General features: G+C 41.4%; 1 protein-coding gene across 1 annotated transcript in view; it reads left to right on the forward strand.

Annotated features, from left to right (window-relative positions):
- The first annotated feature begins 2,247 nt into the window (after nt 1–2,247).
- Nucleotides 2,248–16,030, forward strand: part of Meikin (meiotic kinetochore factor) — a 46,844-nt gene continuing 33,061 nt past the window's right edge. The window contains exons 1-5 of the mRNA XM_021214023.1: nt 2,248–2,374; nt 2,467–2,560; nt 3,545–3,626; nt 5,444–5,504; nt 14,781–14,909. Coding sequence (XP_021069682.1) covers nt 2,248–2,374; nt 2,467–2,560; nt 3,545–3,626; nt 5,444–5,504; nt 14,781–14,909 — 493 coding nt within the window. The remainder of the gene's footprint in view (nt 2,375–2,466; nt 2,561–3,544; nt 3,627–5,443; nt 5,505–14,780; nt 14,910–16,030) is intronic.

Genomic DNA, 16,030 nt, shown 5'->3' on the forward strand with positions numbered 1-16,030 from the left:
AGGCATAGGAAGCATGACCACCTTACCAGACAAATGCCAAGGCAGCGATGCCACCCATGACCATCACCTGCCTTCCTGCGTTTCCTTAGGACATGGTTTCCTCAGCTGCAAAATGTGTGACTGTGGTGCCTAAGTGTCACAGCAAGTGCAGGTAAGAGGGCAAGTTTTTAAAATATCATTTTAGTTTTGTGTGTATGAATGCCTGGTGCCCCCAGAAGCCAGAAGAGTGCATGAGATCTCCTAGGACTGGAGTTACAGACATTTATAAGCATCATGTGGGTGCTAGGTATTGAACCTGGGTCCTCGGCAAGGACAACTCTTAATCGCCAAGGTACCTTTCTAACCTCTAGAGGACAACCTTTGTGACTTTCCTCTTTCCTTCCACCATGGCATCTGGGGGATGGAATTAAGTTGTCAATTTTGCATGGAAACTGCTTTTAAAGTTTTTTTTTTTTTTTAATGTGTATGAGAGTTTTCCCTGCTTGTATGTATACATACCACAGGTAAACTTGGTCTTGCGGGAGCCAGAAGGTATGAGCATCCCTGGAGTTGAAGTTGTAATGGCTGTAATCCTCCATGTGAGGGCTGGGAAGTGAACCCAGGCCCTCTGCAATAGCAGCAAGGGCTTTTAGCCATGCTCCAGACTCAAGACAAGTACTTTCTTTTCTTTTTCTTTCTTCTTCTTTCTTCTTCTTTTTTTTAACCTATTAAGATATCTCATTGGTCCTAATTCCCACAAATGTTTACTTGCTGGCACACCCATGAATGCTTTCACTAGGGTTAGGGATGTGGGTAATTATCTCATTGGAGTGCTTGTATGGCACACACCAAGCTCAGAGTTTGATTCAACCATCACATATAACTGGTCACTGGGCCCCCTGCTGGTTATTCCAGAACTTAGGAGGAAGATAAGTTTATGATCATTCTTGGCTATATAGCAATTAGATAATAGCCTGGGCTAGATGAAATTGTATTTGGGGAAAATATAAACTTTAGGGAGTTGGGTATGGTGGTATATGCCTTTAATCCTAGCATGAGGAAGTAGAGGCAGGTGGTGAGTCCCACGTAGTGAGTCCCAGGTAAGCCCCAGATTCCACAGTGAGACCCTGTCTCAAACAAACAGCCAAACAAAACCATTTAGGGAACAGGATCACTGTTAGGAGCTTAGCACAAAAATCTGTGCCCACACAGATCTCCAGAGAAACCAGACATGTTAAGCTTCCTGTCTAGGCTGTTACTCTGGAGGGTGGGTAAGGGGGTGGGGAGACATCAATATGGCTTTAGGCAGCAGTCTGGATGTGGTTCAGTTCACTTCCCCGGTCTGACACCTGCAGGGACACAAAAGCTTTTGACTTAAGCTGGTTTTATTCTTGCTGTTTCTTATATTTCCGGATCTAGTTGCTCCCAAGTTTCAGGCCTCCCACAAATCATTTAAGAACTGCAGTGGGTTTCTGTCTGTTTTCACAAGTCTCCCTAAGCAATGAGAGGATCCAGGGGACTTGGTCTATGAGTGAGAGACTCTCCATTTTCATATTATGGGTATGACTCAAGAAGGAATGTTGGACTGTGATTATCCACCAGAGTGCAGCAAGACTTTGAGATTCTTGACTGAAGGACCCTTTGTTCCTTCTTCACATCCCTGGGACACAGTGCCTAACACAGTGAGATGCTCAGCCAGTACTCAGTCAGTGACTCAAAGCACCAAAGTGACTCTAAGCAGGCAGGAATGCCCATAAAGAGCCCTCTGTTCTTTACAAAGTTATTTTTTCATGAGAAATAGGCTGGCGTAAGTATTTCTATGGGCCTATTTTCAATTGTAAATTTCAGCATAATTTTATTACGCAAAGTGTTTGTATTCATATATATATAATATTGGAGTCTTAGGATGAGAGACGGCTCAGTTGGTAAAGTGTTTTCCGCATAGGCGTGAGGACCCGAGCTCAGCTCCCTTGGGTCTACTTTAAAAGCTGACGTGGCAGTGTGCACAGTGATGAGAGAGACAGAGAGAGGCAGAGAGGCAGAAGAGAGAGAGAGAGAGAGAGAGAGAGAGAGAGAGAGAGAGGAGAGACACTGTAAAACCACCTACGGAGCTTGGGTTCAGTAGTCCATAGGAAACCCACATAGCCGAGGCCCTACTTGACAGGCCCAGAGCGGCCCACCATCTTCCCAGAAGCCCTCGCGGCCGTAAAAAGCGGGACTGAGGCAGCCGGGGCAGGGTGTGTGGGTGGCCGGTTCCTCAGGAAGGCAATGGACAAGATATGGCGTGTGGGGCCCAAACGGGTCTATTCCCGCAAGAAGAGGGCTGGTGAAAGGCTCAACCTCACCCCGAAGCCAGACCTGGCCCTCCCGGGGACGACAGCGGCCCCGCCGCCAGGTTGAAGCTCAGTAGGCCCGGGTGGTGGGTGGGCCTCGGCTAGGGCTGAGGAGGGGCACGAGCAGGTCCCCTGAAACGCCACCCTCTCACAGGTCTGAAGGGAAAGGGCAAAGAGCAGGGACTGCGGAAGATTACCGAGAACAAGGAACTGAGCAGGCTCGCAGGTAGCAGCGCACAGCGGCCAAGGTGGGTAGCTGAGGCTTAACAGCCCTGAGCAACTTGGCTTTCTAGGAAAGAAAAGTTTTGTTTCTGCTTAGTTGCCTCTGCCTCTTCTTCGAGAAATCAAAGAAGAAAATGAATACTCTGATTCTGCTCCTAAAACATAGACCCAGAAATTTGGGGGATGCGCATATATTTATTCTCATGTCTTTTTTCTCATATATGTGTGTTATGATATATATGTATGTGTGTGTGTATAATATATATATATATTATATATATATATGTCACATATGTGTGCATATATTTTTATGAGTGGCAGGATCTCATGTAGCCCAGGCTGGCCTCAAATTCCCTATTAGTAGAGATTGACATTAATAGATTTTCATGCCTTCACCTCCCAAATCTGAGATTATAGACTTGTGCCGCGATGCCCTGCTTTAAGGCGCGGATCTACCAACTGAGCTTTAGTCATCAGTCCATACAGATTCATTTTATTACTGAAGGCTTGCCAAGTTACCTAAAAGTGACACAGAAACTCTAAGGAAAACAACATTGAGCTTTTGGTGCAAATCTTGAAATCACTTTCCCTTTAAAGTAACTTCCAGATTTTACTTTTTGGTTTTTCGAGACAGGGTTTCTCTGTGTAGCCCTGGCTGTCCTGGAACTCACTTTGTAGACCAGGCTGGCCTCAAACTCAGAAACCCGCCTGCCTCTGCGTCCTGAGTGCTGGAATTAAAGGCATGCGCCACCCCGCCCGGCCTTTTTGTTGTTGTTGTTGTTGTTGTTGTTGTTGTTTGAGACGGGTTTTCTCTGTGTAGCCCTGACTGTACTGGCACTTGCTCTGTAGACCAGGCTGACCTTAAATTCACAGAGAACCTCCTGCCTCTGCCTTCCAAGTGTTGGGATTTAAGGCATGTACCACCATGCCTGGCAAACTTTCAGATTTTAAACAACAAAGAAACAGTCAAATCCAGATGGTGTAAACTCAACTGTTGTGTTTGTTCGCAGTCCATTAAGTGTTACAGGAGGGGAAAGCCTGCAAGAAAATAGCCCTGGCCAAGAGACCCCAGAGGAAAAGACAGCACCAACTGTATGTATTTTTCTCCTAGTCTTCTTATATATAGGCAGTGTTCAGTAGTATTAGAGATATCAAATAATTTCTAGTGTTTTGGGGTTTTTTTTGGTTTGTTTTTGTTTTTGTTTTTTTTTTTTTTTGTTTTGCTTTGTTTGTTTGGTTGGTTTTTCGACACAGGTTTCTCTGTGTAGCCCTGACTGTCCTGGAACTCACTCTGTAGACCAGGCTGGCCTCGAACTCAGAAATCTGCNCTGGCCTCGAACTCAGAAATCTGCCTGCCTCTGCCTCCCAAGTGCTGGGATTAAAGGCGTGTGCCACCATGCCCAGCTAGTGTTTTATTACATTGATATACATGTCTTTGTCTAGTCAGTTCATAATTATTCACTTCTGTCTTTTTCACAGACAGAAGTGAGTATTGGAGAAATGTCACTGGTTAATGTTCTATTCTGCAGATTCAAAATTTTACTATTTTAAAGCCACTCTCCTGTTTTCCATTTGGCTTTGTCTGTTAGCAACTAGAAACGTGATTGATCACAAAGGATTTGGTTTGCTACAGAGCATTTTAATGTTCTCTTAGTATAATCTACAACTTTTTGAGACAGGATCTCACGGTGTGGCAAAGGCTAGTTTTAAATCTCAATCCTTCTGCCTCAACCCACCAGTCCTGTGTTTATTTAGGAGATGGCTGTTCACAGACAACATTTTAAAAACAATTATGTAATGTTTTAGCAGTATTCTATGTCGATGATTTAAATATTCAAAATAGTACACTGAAAGTTTCTTCAAATTGATATATATTTCTTTCTTCTCCATTTTTTTTCTGTGCTTTAAAAACATTTTACAACTTATGCATTACCTTGTTATTAAGGTCTTTAAAGTATTTATACTATTTTAGTGTCTGCATAGTGGTTTATCTAATAGACATACCGAAGTGTATCTGACTGTTTCCTGGAGACTGAGAGGCTGAGTGCCCGAGGTTTTGCTTCTGTAGGCATTGTTGTGTGTGTCTCAGATTGTTACTCTAAGATAAATACCAGGAGACCAAAGGGTTGATGGGTTTGACATTTTGTGATTCATGTTGGCAGACTGGCATACTCTTGCTCACAATGAAAACAGCATGTTACTTTATTTTCCATTTGTTTGAATGCTAATGGTGCTGGCCCCTTTTTCTCCTCATTATGGTCCATTTGTATCTTTTCTGTTGTGAAATATCTGTTTATTATATACTGAAGATAGTCTTATACACATTGGAAATAATTTAATTGATTTATGAGTCTTTAATTTTATTATTTTGGACTTATATATCATTTTTTCTTTTGATTTATTTCCCTCTTTTTTTAAGGGTGAGAAAAAGTCCTTCCTTCTTTCCTTCTTCCTTTTTTCCTCCTTCCTTCCTTCCTTGGTTATCAGAGAAATAGTCACCGTTAGTTAGGCTGTAGTGGTATACGTCTTTAATTCTAGCCATTCAGGAGGCAGAGGCAGAAGGATCTCTGTGAGTCGGAGGCCAGCTTGGTCTACAAAATGAGTTCCAGGACAGCAAGGGCTACACAGAGAAACCCTGTCTCAAAGAAAATTCACGTTTATCTTCTACTATTTAATCTAATTAAGTTCTCCATGTTTGTTCATAGTAATTTTCACATTTATTTTTAGATTTAATGTTAAATAGCAGATTGTCTGTGATCAATATTCTGAAATAATCTGATACACCTATGAAATTAACATACAAATTTGACACTCGTTTTTCAAACCAAATCAAATATTATAAAGACAAATTAAAATATATCCATCTCATTCATAATTTGTACTCTATCTTTAATTCTTATTCTACATAGGAGTCAGTGAGTGATGCCTTGGAGACTGACAGCTTGTCATTGAGTACTGAATTAGTTTCAGGTAAGACTAACATAACAGCTTTTCATCTTTCCTTCAAACGTGGGTACTACTCATGTGTATCTCTTGACTTCTCCTATTGGTGGAAGAGAAGATGTCTTTCCCCTTGTCCAACATGAATCCTTCTGTCTGGGTTCTAGGCCTCATTCTCACTGTCTACATGCACATACCAGTAAATGTGAAATGATAGTTGTGACATGTGACAAAAGTAAATGACTTGAATCCAATTAATTACACTTTAGCTAGAAGTATGAGGAAATGCTTCCAGGCAAGGATGGTGACTGAACTGAGATTAGAAGGTGAGTAGAGATCATCTCTGCAGAGAGAGAGGGAGGAGAGATACCCACCCGGAAGATACAGCAGGCACGATGATCCCGCAGGTACCCAGACCTGGAGGAGTCATGGCAGGCATACTGCTGGACATCAGGACCACAACAAGTAAGCTCAGGACGGAGCAGAGTACAGCTCACCTGTGCAGAAATCCCTCCCCTGCGACTCAGGGATGCATCATGCCTTGAGTGGACCTCCCAGTGTGGAGGCCTAGGATAATATGGAAATGCAGTGGTGCCTCTTGATTCTGAGCCGAGAGAATATAAGAAAATCTGAAGTTTTACTTCATGAGCCCCTTTGAAAATTATCAAGCTATTCACCAGCTGCCATGGAACCTGGCTTATGTAGATTTTCAAGATAGCTGTAGTCACCACATAACTTGTTAGATTTGTCTTAATCAGTAGTGGTTTCATTCAAAGAAGTGGGCACTGTTGAATTTTAAATACTTGGATTTAGAGAGAATATGCTGGTGTATATGAAAATGTCTGTCCTAGTTAGGATTACTATTGCTACGATGACACACCATGACCAAAAGCAAGTTGGGTAGGTAAAGGTTTATGTAGTTTACACTTCCACATCACTGTTCATCTTTGAAGGAAGTCAGGACAAGAATTCAAACAAGCTCCTGGAGGCAGGAGCTGAAGCAGAGGCCATGGAGGGGTGCTGCTTACTGGCTTACTCCCCATGGCTTGCTCAGTCTGCTTTCTTATAGGACCCAGGACCACCAGCCCAGGAATGGCCCCACCCACAATGGGCTGGGTCTTATATCAATCACTAATTAAGAAACTGCCTTACAGGTTTGCCTGCAGCCCAGTCTCATGGGGGCATTTTTTTTTTTAGTTGAGGCTCCCTTTCCTCTGATGAGTTTAGCTTGTGTCAAGTTGACATAAAATTAGCCAGCACAGTGCCGACGTCTAAACCGTGCATCCTATGTACTCAAGTAACTACTGAGAGAGCAGCTTCCTTGCTTTTTCAGTCAGTATCACCATCTAAAGAAAAATTTCCCTGGTGACACTTGATTGTTAACAAAATTAATTAGCAGCATTAAAAGAAAGGGCCTGTGTTTTCTTCTGATGAGACCCTGAATGTTGAAAGTGATCATAAGATAGACTCTAATGCACCTTCAGCGCTGGACACATTCATTCTTAAGATTGGAATTTTACTGGCTCCTCAAAAACCCTGACTTACAGATGACATCTTCCCTTGAGTTATCAGACTTTAGGTCTTTCATATGATCCCCTTTACAAGAAAGCTCACAGAGGCAAGATCAAAAGCTATTTTGACATTAAGTACCAACATCTTGGAATATAAAGACTGGAAAGTATCTGGATCCATGGAGAAAACACTTTAGTAAGTCCTGCTGTTTCATGTATTTTCATTGTGATTTTTCTTGGCATCTCTTATGTTGTACACAAGAGGCAGTGTTTTTGATGTAAGATTATAAAAGATATGTCTAACTTTCTTTGTAAAGAAGGAAATGCAGCATGTGTGTGATATTGGCCAGAAACATGGAAATTAGGGGCTGGAGAGATGGCTCAGTCAGAATGAGGACCTGATTTCAGATCCCCAACATCTGCGAAAATTCATGTTGTGACGCACACACCCGTAACATTAGTGTTGCAAGCAAGGGGGCACAGGTGCACACTGCAGGGCCAGCCGTACTAGTCAAGTAATGAGCTCTGGATTGTGCCAGCCATACTATTCAAGTAATGAGCTCTGGCTTCAGTGAGAGTCCCATTTAAACAAGAAATTTACCTGGAATTAACATCTGCATTCAAACACATGCACAGATCCATACACCACACACACAATTTTTAAAATTATATTGAAACAAATAGTCTTACAAATTATGACCTGTGAAATTTTTTGCTTGAGTACCTATGCTCTTTATTCAAATTGGAGTTGTCTGGTGCCTGGGTTATTTTCAAGCACACAATAGCCACATTTTAGTAATGTAAGCCTCACTCCCCAAATTTCTCTTGTTCTGCCCTTCTGCTGGCGTGATTTATCTAAGGTCCATATCCCGGATGGTCACATGACTATGTTCTGAGAACTTTGAAAACATGGACACAGTCGCTGAGTTCTTGTTTTCTCTGGATTTGGCCTTTGCTCAGGTCCACCACAAGAACACCTCCGTGTTCAGCTCAGCTGTCTGTCCTTAGAGCCCCCAACTCCTTAGCCCTTCCCATGACTCTCAGCCTTTTTGTTACTCTTGCTGAAAAATTCTAGTGAAACCATTAACCAATACCAGCAAAATGGGCTTCCTGAAGCAGAGCTGCAGGAATTCCTAAAGGAATGTGGCTGTCAGAAAAGAAGGAAGCAGCTACCATGGTCCAGTGAAGGACAGTTCTGTTTCATGCTCCTTTATCCGGTAGCAGTACAGAGGCCCTGGATGGATTGGACCAGCAGTTCCAGGATGGTGGATGGGGAAGTTTCCTGTGCCCCTGGCTGTTAGCTCAGCTCCTATCCGTCTTCTGCTTTGTGGATTCTGAGATTTGGTCTCTTGCTTGATCATGTCCTAGAGTTCCTGGATGCTTACCAACATGCTTGTGTTTTTCTTTTTCCGAGTCCAGTGTTTCCTCTGATATTCTTTCTTACACTTGATCATCTGTTGGTTCCTTACTATGTTTTTAATTTAATGAAACTCTATCAGTAGTCAGCATTTCTGTGTTTTATTTTATTTTTTTCCCAGAATTTCAGTTTCTTTGCTGAGACTCTCTTTCACGTTCCTGAGTCCCCCCACATTGCTGGTTTTCTTATCTAGGCCCTAACTCGATCTCCTTGCCTCACCTATCCACTTGTTTAAAAACTCTTTGAAGTTGTTAAACATTTTAAAAATTGGGCTCTTGATGTTTAGTGATCTGCCTAGTTCACTGACTTTGCTTTCAGTTACTGAAGAGCTTTGAGCTTTGTTTGGAAGGTGCTGTACTGGTTTGTTAATTTTGTATGAGTTTCTGTGTTGCTTGTGTATTCGATGCAATAGATGAATCTTTCCAGTGGTTCCCCCGCCCATACTTATTGTTCAACCCTGTGGATGTTCTTCATGGGTAGTCTTTTCTTGCTGTCAGGATTCCCCACTATCATTGAGTGGAGGAGCTGACAACTATAACAGAGAGAATGATTTAACAACAAACCAAATGTTAAAATGCAATAAAAGCAATTGAGTACTTTGTCCACATTCTCACTAAGGAGCTAGGAGACTGATAAAAATAAGCAAGTGATTGAAGATTATTAATGTTAAAAGTATTAATAATCAAAAGTACAAAGAAGCCAGGCATGGTGGATTTAACCCACCACCTTTAATCCCAGCATTTAGGAGGCAGAGGCAGGAGAATCAGGCCAGTCTTGTCTACATAATGAGCTCCAGGACAGCCAGGGCTGCAGAGTGAGATCCTGTCTCAAAGTTTAAAAAGATAAAAAGTAAAGAGGAGGTGGGCAAAGGAGAAGTAGGAGTAAGGATGAGATAACCTTTGCAATTGGATATTATCCGAGCACAGAGCACAGGATGCTTTTCCCCCACTGTCCTACAGTCTTTGCCTAAGTATACTTGTGTCCTCAAGTTTGTGTTCAGGTCAGCTCCCTGTGCTCATATGGTTCTCAGGGTAGTGGTGCACGCGTGTGTGTGTGTGTGTGTGTGTGTGTGTGTGTGTGTGTGCAGGGGTGTGTGTTTATTTATTTATTTATTTATTTATTTTTGTTTTTTTGAGACAGGGTTTCTCTGTGTAGCCCTGGCTGTCCTGGAACTCACTCTGTAGACCCGGCTGGCTTCGAACTCAGAAATCTGCCTGTCTCTGCTGGGATTAAAGGTGTGTGCCACCACTGCCCGGAATAAATTAATTTTTTTACAAGCAGTAACCAGTTCTCTTAACTCCCTGCCAGCCATCTTCCTCAACTGTTCCTCCTTCAGTTCCCCAACAGTCTGCTTAAACAGTCCCTTCTCCCAGTTTTTCCAATACTAGCTGCTTACAGTATCTTCTACATAAATTGCCTTCTCTTTTCACTCTGTTAACCCCTGTCCCCACCCCCCAGTTTCAGCTGGCCTTTTTATATCCTATACTGTTCCTGACCAACACTGAAGGTCATAGGGTCACACAGTTCTAACCACTAAGAATTCTTAAAGGGCCAGTTGACTAGCAACTAGGGATCCTTTAAAGGGCCAGGCACAGGAGATAAATCACACTACCTTTCTCCCATTTGTTTTAGCTAATAATGATGCAGTTTTGAAGCTGACCTGGGCGCTCCCTATAGCAATGCTGCTGTTGTGATTTGGCTTCTCCACTCTTTCCAGTCTTTTCCAGGGTTCTCAGGTACCTGATATGATCTTTCTGTTGATCTCTCAGGAGCGTGTCCACCACTGAGATAAGAACCTAACAATGATGCTTCTCTTTCCTGTAACTTGGGCTCTGCTTCCAGAACCTTTTATACTCCTGGACTATCTTATCTTCTAGTGCCTTGTGTTCTAGAGTTCCTCACTGAAGCCTCTTAATTTCCAGCCCCAGTTCTGCATACCAACTTGGGTATTCAGGATGCTGTATTCAACATAATCTGTCTTAAAGCCCTGTTATCCATAGGCCTGTTGTTGCTCTGCATTGTTGATGGCCTTGTATTGCAGGAAACCAAAGTCCTGCTTATGGGCCTGTCAGTGGTTAGGTTCTAAGTGTTCCTGCTCAGATGGAAAGGTGTCCTGGGGCGTGGGAGCCCAGGAACCACACAGCTCTGAGAGGGAGCCTCCTCAGTAGAGGTGCTGCAGCTCACAGGGCAGGGAGTCCCCAGCTGGGCTGAGAAGCTCAGGAACCTCAGTCTCACTCCTTCTTTGCTTCTTCCACAGAGAGAGTCGTAATGGGCAGTTAATCTCAAAGGAGGTTCATTGGAGGAAGAATTAAGGAGGAAGAGGGATGAATATAGGTTTTCTTAGGGGATGGAGGAAGAGCATTTCAGGTAGAGATTTCCAGAGTGAGGACTGGTAGGATTTCAAGTCCTGAGCTTGGGAAGCTCAGGGATTGGTGGGGTTTCCTGCTCAGGGGTTGGTAGCTCTTTTCACCCCCTTTTTCTTGCCTGGGGCCCGTCGGTTAGAATGGGAAGTCCTTCCTGGCCACATGTGGCTTTGACTGAGGTACCATCTCTGCAAAGCTGCTCCGGGAGGCTGGAGAGGTGGTGCTGCCATTATGGACAACTGTGGTGGTATTTAACAATGGCTGCAGGCTGAGGCAGGAAAGAAGGTGTTGCCACTGGGAACAATTCCTCATGATGGCAGCAGGCTGAGGCTTGCTCTTTTGACAGGTGCCACCATTTTGACAACTTCTGTGATGGCATCTTATGGCAGCCATAGGCTGGGGTGGGAAGGAGGGGCCAGCTACCCCTTTGATGGCTCTTGCTGCAGACTGTTCAGAGACTATACAGGTGCTGGGTGTTTCTCATTCAGGTTGTTTTAGCTCAAAGGAGAAGTCCTTGGCAAGGCAGGCTCTCTTCACTTTTTTTGGGTTAGTGGTCAAGGTTTTCTGAAGACTTCCCTTGCTCATTCCTGAATTTTATTAGTTTCAGTAGTATCCACAGCTTTTCATTTCCTGCAGCAATATAAACAAATGTGTGTCCCCAATGCAAAACATTCATTGACTTCCTTTCTGATGTTATCACATCCTTATAATATATAGGTTAATTTAATTCCACAGTTTTCTATAATGCAGGGTCTCTCAGCTGCTGTTATTCCTTTCTGTTTAATGTTCAGAAAATTAAAGATAACAGAGCACTATTTAGTCTATCTTGGGGAGTGGGAATGTCTTTATTCTTCCTTTTTGTTTTATAAGCATTTGCTTTAAGGTGAGATTAGATCTCTTTCTACAATTACTTGTTCTGTAGGGTTGTGTGCTATACCTGTAATGTGCTTTATATTATAATATGCAAAGAATTGCTTCATCTTACTGGAGACATATGTGGGGACATTATAATTATCCCAGAAAGAGAATGAGTTCAAGGCAAATAACCAAAATACAATCCAGCTTGGCATCTATGCAGTTCACATATGCATCTTGCAGTCTCCTTTCTACTAAAGTTAATTCTTTCTCTGCTTCCTTTGTTAGCTGTCTTGGACTGTCTAAGTCCACGGCTCCTTGTAGTGATTTAAACAAATTATATAACTCTTGAGTCATTAATCCAGTGATGGGCTGTAGCCAATTGATATCTACCATTAATTTTTGAAAATTATTAAGAGTTTGCAACTGATCTGATCTGAACCGTCTGTAGCTGAGTTTTGTTGTTGTTGTTGTTGTTGTTGTTGTTGTTGTTGTTGACTTATTTTCTAATCTAGAGAGTGGACAGAATCACCTCTTTGTATTTTTTTTCAGAAGCAATTTGCAAACCCCAACAAGGCAAAATTCTTTTTGATTTACCAAATATTTTCTCTAAAGTATCTGCATTAGAATCAGCCAACAAAATATCATGCATGTAATGGTAAATAATAGACTGAGGAAATTGCCTGTGAATTATTTCTAGTGGTCGTTGCACAAAATATTGATATGAAGATTTTTTTAAACTTTTCTTGTAGAAGAACTTTCCTCTGACACCTTTTTATAGGCTGAACATTATTGTAACTAGGCACTATGAAAGCAAAATTTTGCTTGTCCGTCTCTTGCAAGGAGATAGTAAAAAAAAAATCTTTTAAATCAATTATTGTAAGTAAAAAGGCAGTCTTTTATTATTCAATAATCAATTATTGTTATAGGCCATGCCTTAGGTAATAAAGAAGGCAAAGGAACTCCAGGCTGTAATAGATCCATTGGTTGGATTACTCTAGTCACAGCTCTCTAATCAGTTAACATTCTTCATTTTTCCAATTTTCTTTTTTATGACAAATACAGAGGAGTCCCATGGGCTGGTAGACCCTTCCGTATGTTGAGCTTCCAGCTCCTCTTGCACCTGTAGTTTTTCCTTAGATAAGGGCCACTGATCTACTCACATAGTTTTGTAAGTCAACCATTCTAAGGAACAATTGGTATAATTTCAGCAGGTGCCCCCCCCCCCGAAATTTGAGAACTCAGTCCCTGTTCTGTCCTGATTTTTGGACAACTTGCACAGACTGTGGTTGTTCTGGATGACATTTTTCAATACCTTCCCCAGAAGCATCTTCCATTCCATCCTTAATTTTAGGGATTGTCTCTGGTATTGAGGGAATATTAATCTGAGTTTATCACTGCTATAATAAGTCTCATCCCCATAAATTTATGGCTGTGTCAGGCACATAAGGCCTTAACTTTCCTATTTGACCCTCTTGTCCCACACATTTAACCCATTGCACACTTAGTTTTATCTGAGATAACTTTCCATTTCCAAGAAATTATATGTAAACCTTTTTACATGTCCATTCTGAATTCTAAGATTTTTGTAAAATGATAGTTACATCATCTCCTGTATCTACCAAACCTTCTATTTCAATGTCATTCACTTTAAAGGCAACTTTAATTTTGACCTCTGATCATTAACAACTGTTTGCCAGAACACTTGCTTTCTAATACTTCCAAGCCCTCCTGATCTTTCTACTGGAGCAGTTTTGCCTTTGATATAGGGAAACAGTAACAGATGAGCAAATCGTATCACCTGTGCTAAATTGCATCTCTCTTTTTACATAAGCCATCTTTGATTTCTCCTTTGAAATCTTCATCTATAGTTCATGGATGTACAGTGAATCCTTAGAAAGTCAAACCACTCCTTCCCAAGACCATGCCTACTGTCCCAAAGGGTAAAGAACCATAAACTCCAGTTATTATTTTATGCCATTGAATTTTGGGACGTACTGTAAGATGTTTATCTATGGCCAAGTCTAGAGCATGCATTAGGTCTGCAATAATTAGTTGAGGTTTTTCTGCCTGCTTGTTATTTCCTGGCTGACAAGAGACAAATAGCTCACACTTTTTCTACAGGGCCTTGAGCTAGTCACTCTCCCCCCCCCCCCATTTATTTACCAGTGGCAAGAAACTGCCCTGGATATCTGTCTTGGACCTACACTCATTGGTCCAGTGGCAACTCCTGCCATATTGCCTGCACATCCCTGGAAACCTAGGCCTTCTTTCTGGTATATATATCACATATACATACATACACATACATACACACACACACACACACACACACACACACACACACACATACATACTGGGCATTTTGAGATCTGAGACCTCTAGTGGTTTGGTCACAGTCTCTTTGTAAATGATGATATCTTTCATAGTTAATATATCATGCATTTTGAAATCTAAAACCTTTAGCTATGGATTGCCCAATTATTCTGGTATTATACACACTAGAACCAATATTGGTCATCTCCCTGGTCCACTCTTCCGTGTTGTGATAGGGATTGAATCCAGGACTTTATACAAATGAGACAAGTATTTTACCACAAAGTCACACATTCAAACTTTGTGTTGGTTTTGTGTATGCATATGGAGTGATTCTAATGCAAGTTGTTTAAAAGACAAGCCTTTCTTCATTAAATTACTGACATGTCTTCATACAAATCAGTTATGCACATACTTATGAGCCTATTTCTGGGTTGTCTGCTCAGTCTTCTGTTTGTGTTTTTCATTCTGTGTTGTTTTAGTCTGTCACTGTTTTTTTAATGGAAGAGCTGGATTCAACCTTTCTTTTTCTTAGCTAATGAATTGCATATATAGAGAATTGAATTTTTGAGCTAGATTACAGCTGAAATGAATAAGGAGTAGGCCATAAAAGTAAAACATGGGGAAGCTGTTAGGAAGGATTATAGTGTGTTTATCAACATCAAAGCATCCGTTTGTCTAAGATCCAAATCAAAATTATTGATAATATTTCTAACCATGCGCGAAGTCAATGTTACATTCTTGGTACATAACTGCATATATATTTGCACAGCTGTGAATTATTGGGATTTCAATTCTGTTCTCTATTCAGAGCAACCTTTTTCCGTTTCGCTTTGCTTTACAGGACCAACTGTGCAGGATGACGTTTCCAGTTGTCTCCCGAGTTGTTCAAATACAGAATCATATACAAACACTGAAGAAAGAGAAAGCAGCTTCCCATCACCGGAACTGTTCAGAGGGTCAGACTGCTTGGGTGAGAATATAGTTTCCTCCTTCCGTGGCTCTACTGAAAAGCTGTTGCTTTGTCAATACATGCTTCAGTGAATCCATTCACATATAGAGAAGGTGTATTTGTTCTCTAAACCTGCATGCTGTCTTGGTCCACTTCTATTTGTTCTCTTCTACTTCATGTAGTTTTCCTACTTTTCATCATATAACAAGTGTTATGTGGGCCATGTCCATGCTTGAATTTTCTTCACGGTTACATTTATTGGTTATTATAAATAGAGACTTTGGTTGATGATAGAAGGCAGCATAGGCTTTTCTCTACAACTTCCTGCAATAACAGAAAGTTGTTTCTTTAAAAAACAAAACTAACTCATAAAGACACACATGCACATGCATCAGAAAGAAGAAACATGAATTCTAAGCCAGACACAAAAACACAAGTATCTTATATTTTCTCTCATATATTGAAACAAAACAGAAAAATGACTTGGAAGTAGAAGGGGAGAATCTAGGGTAGGTGTGGCCTAGTGGAGGAGAAGAGAGGAAAGGACAAAAAAAGGTAGAAAGGAGGAAAGTGCTATGACAGCACAATACTTGTAAGTGTGAACATGTCACAGTGCGACTATTCATTTGTACAGTTATACATATGTGCACACAGATGCACACATGCATGCATACATTCACACATGTACACACATGCATACACACATGCACACACAGATGCACACATGCATACACACACATTGATGTAATTTTTAAATGGCAGATCTGGTCACTTCTCCTTTTCACTCAAAGAGAGCCTCTTTCAAGACAGGACCTAACCATATAGCTCAGGCTAGCCTTAAACTGAACTTGAGTTCCCCTGTCTCAACATTCTGAGTGCTGGGATTCTCTGAAGACTTACCTTTTGGGATGTTTTCAATCAGAGGGATTATGGGTTAGATAACTTTAGGATCTGCTAATAGCGGGGATACTATGATGCTTTGATTTTTTATCTAAATGACTCATTTTGCTATGCTAGTTTTCTGTTCTTTGGCTTCAGATTAGCTATGTAGCTTTCTTTGGGCAACAGGGTATCAGTGAACAAACATAAGAAAGGACTGGAAGTGTACTTAAATGGCTTGGACTTTTTTTTATCCTCTTGTG

Source organism: Mus pahari, chromosome 14, assembly GCF_900095145.1.
Source record: "Mus pahari chromosome 14, PAHARI_EIJ_v1.1, whole genome shotgun sequence".
NCBI classification, from domain to species: domain Eukaryota; kingdom Metazoa; phylum Chordata; class Mammalia; order Rodentia; family Muridae; genus Mus; species Mus pahari.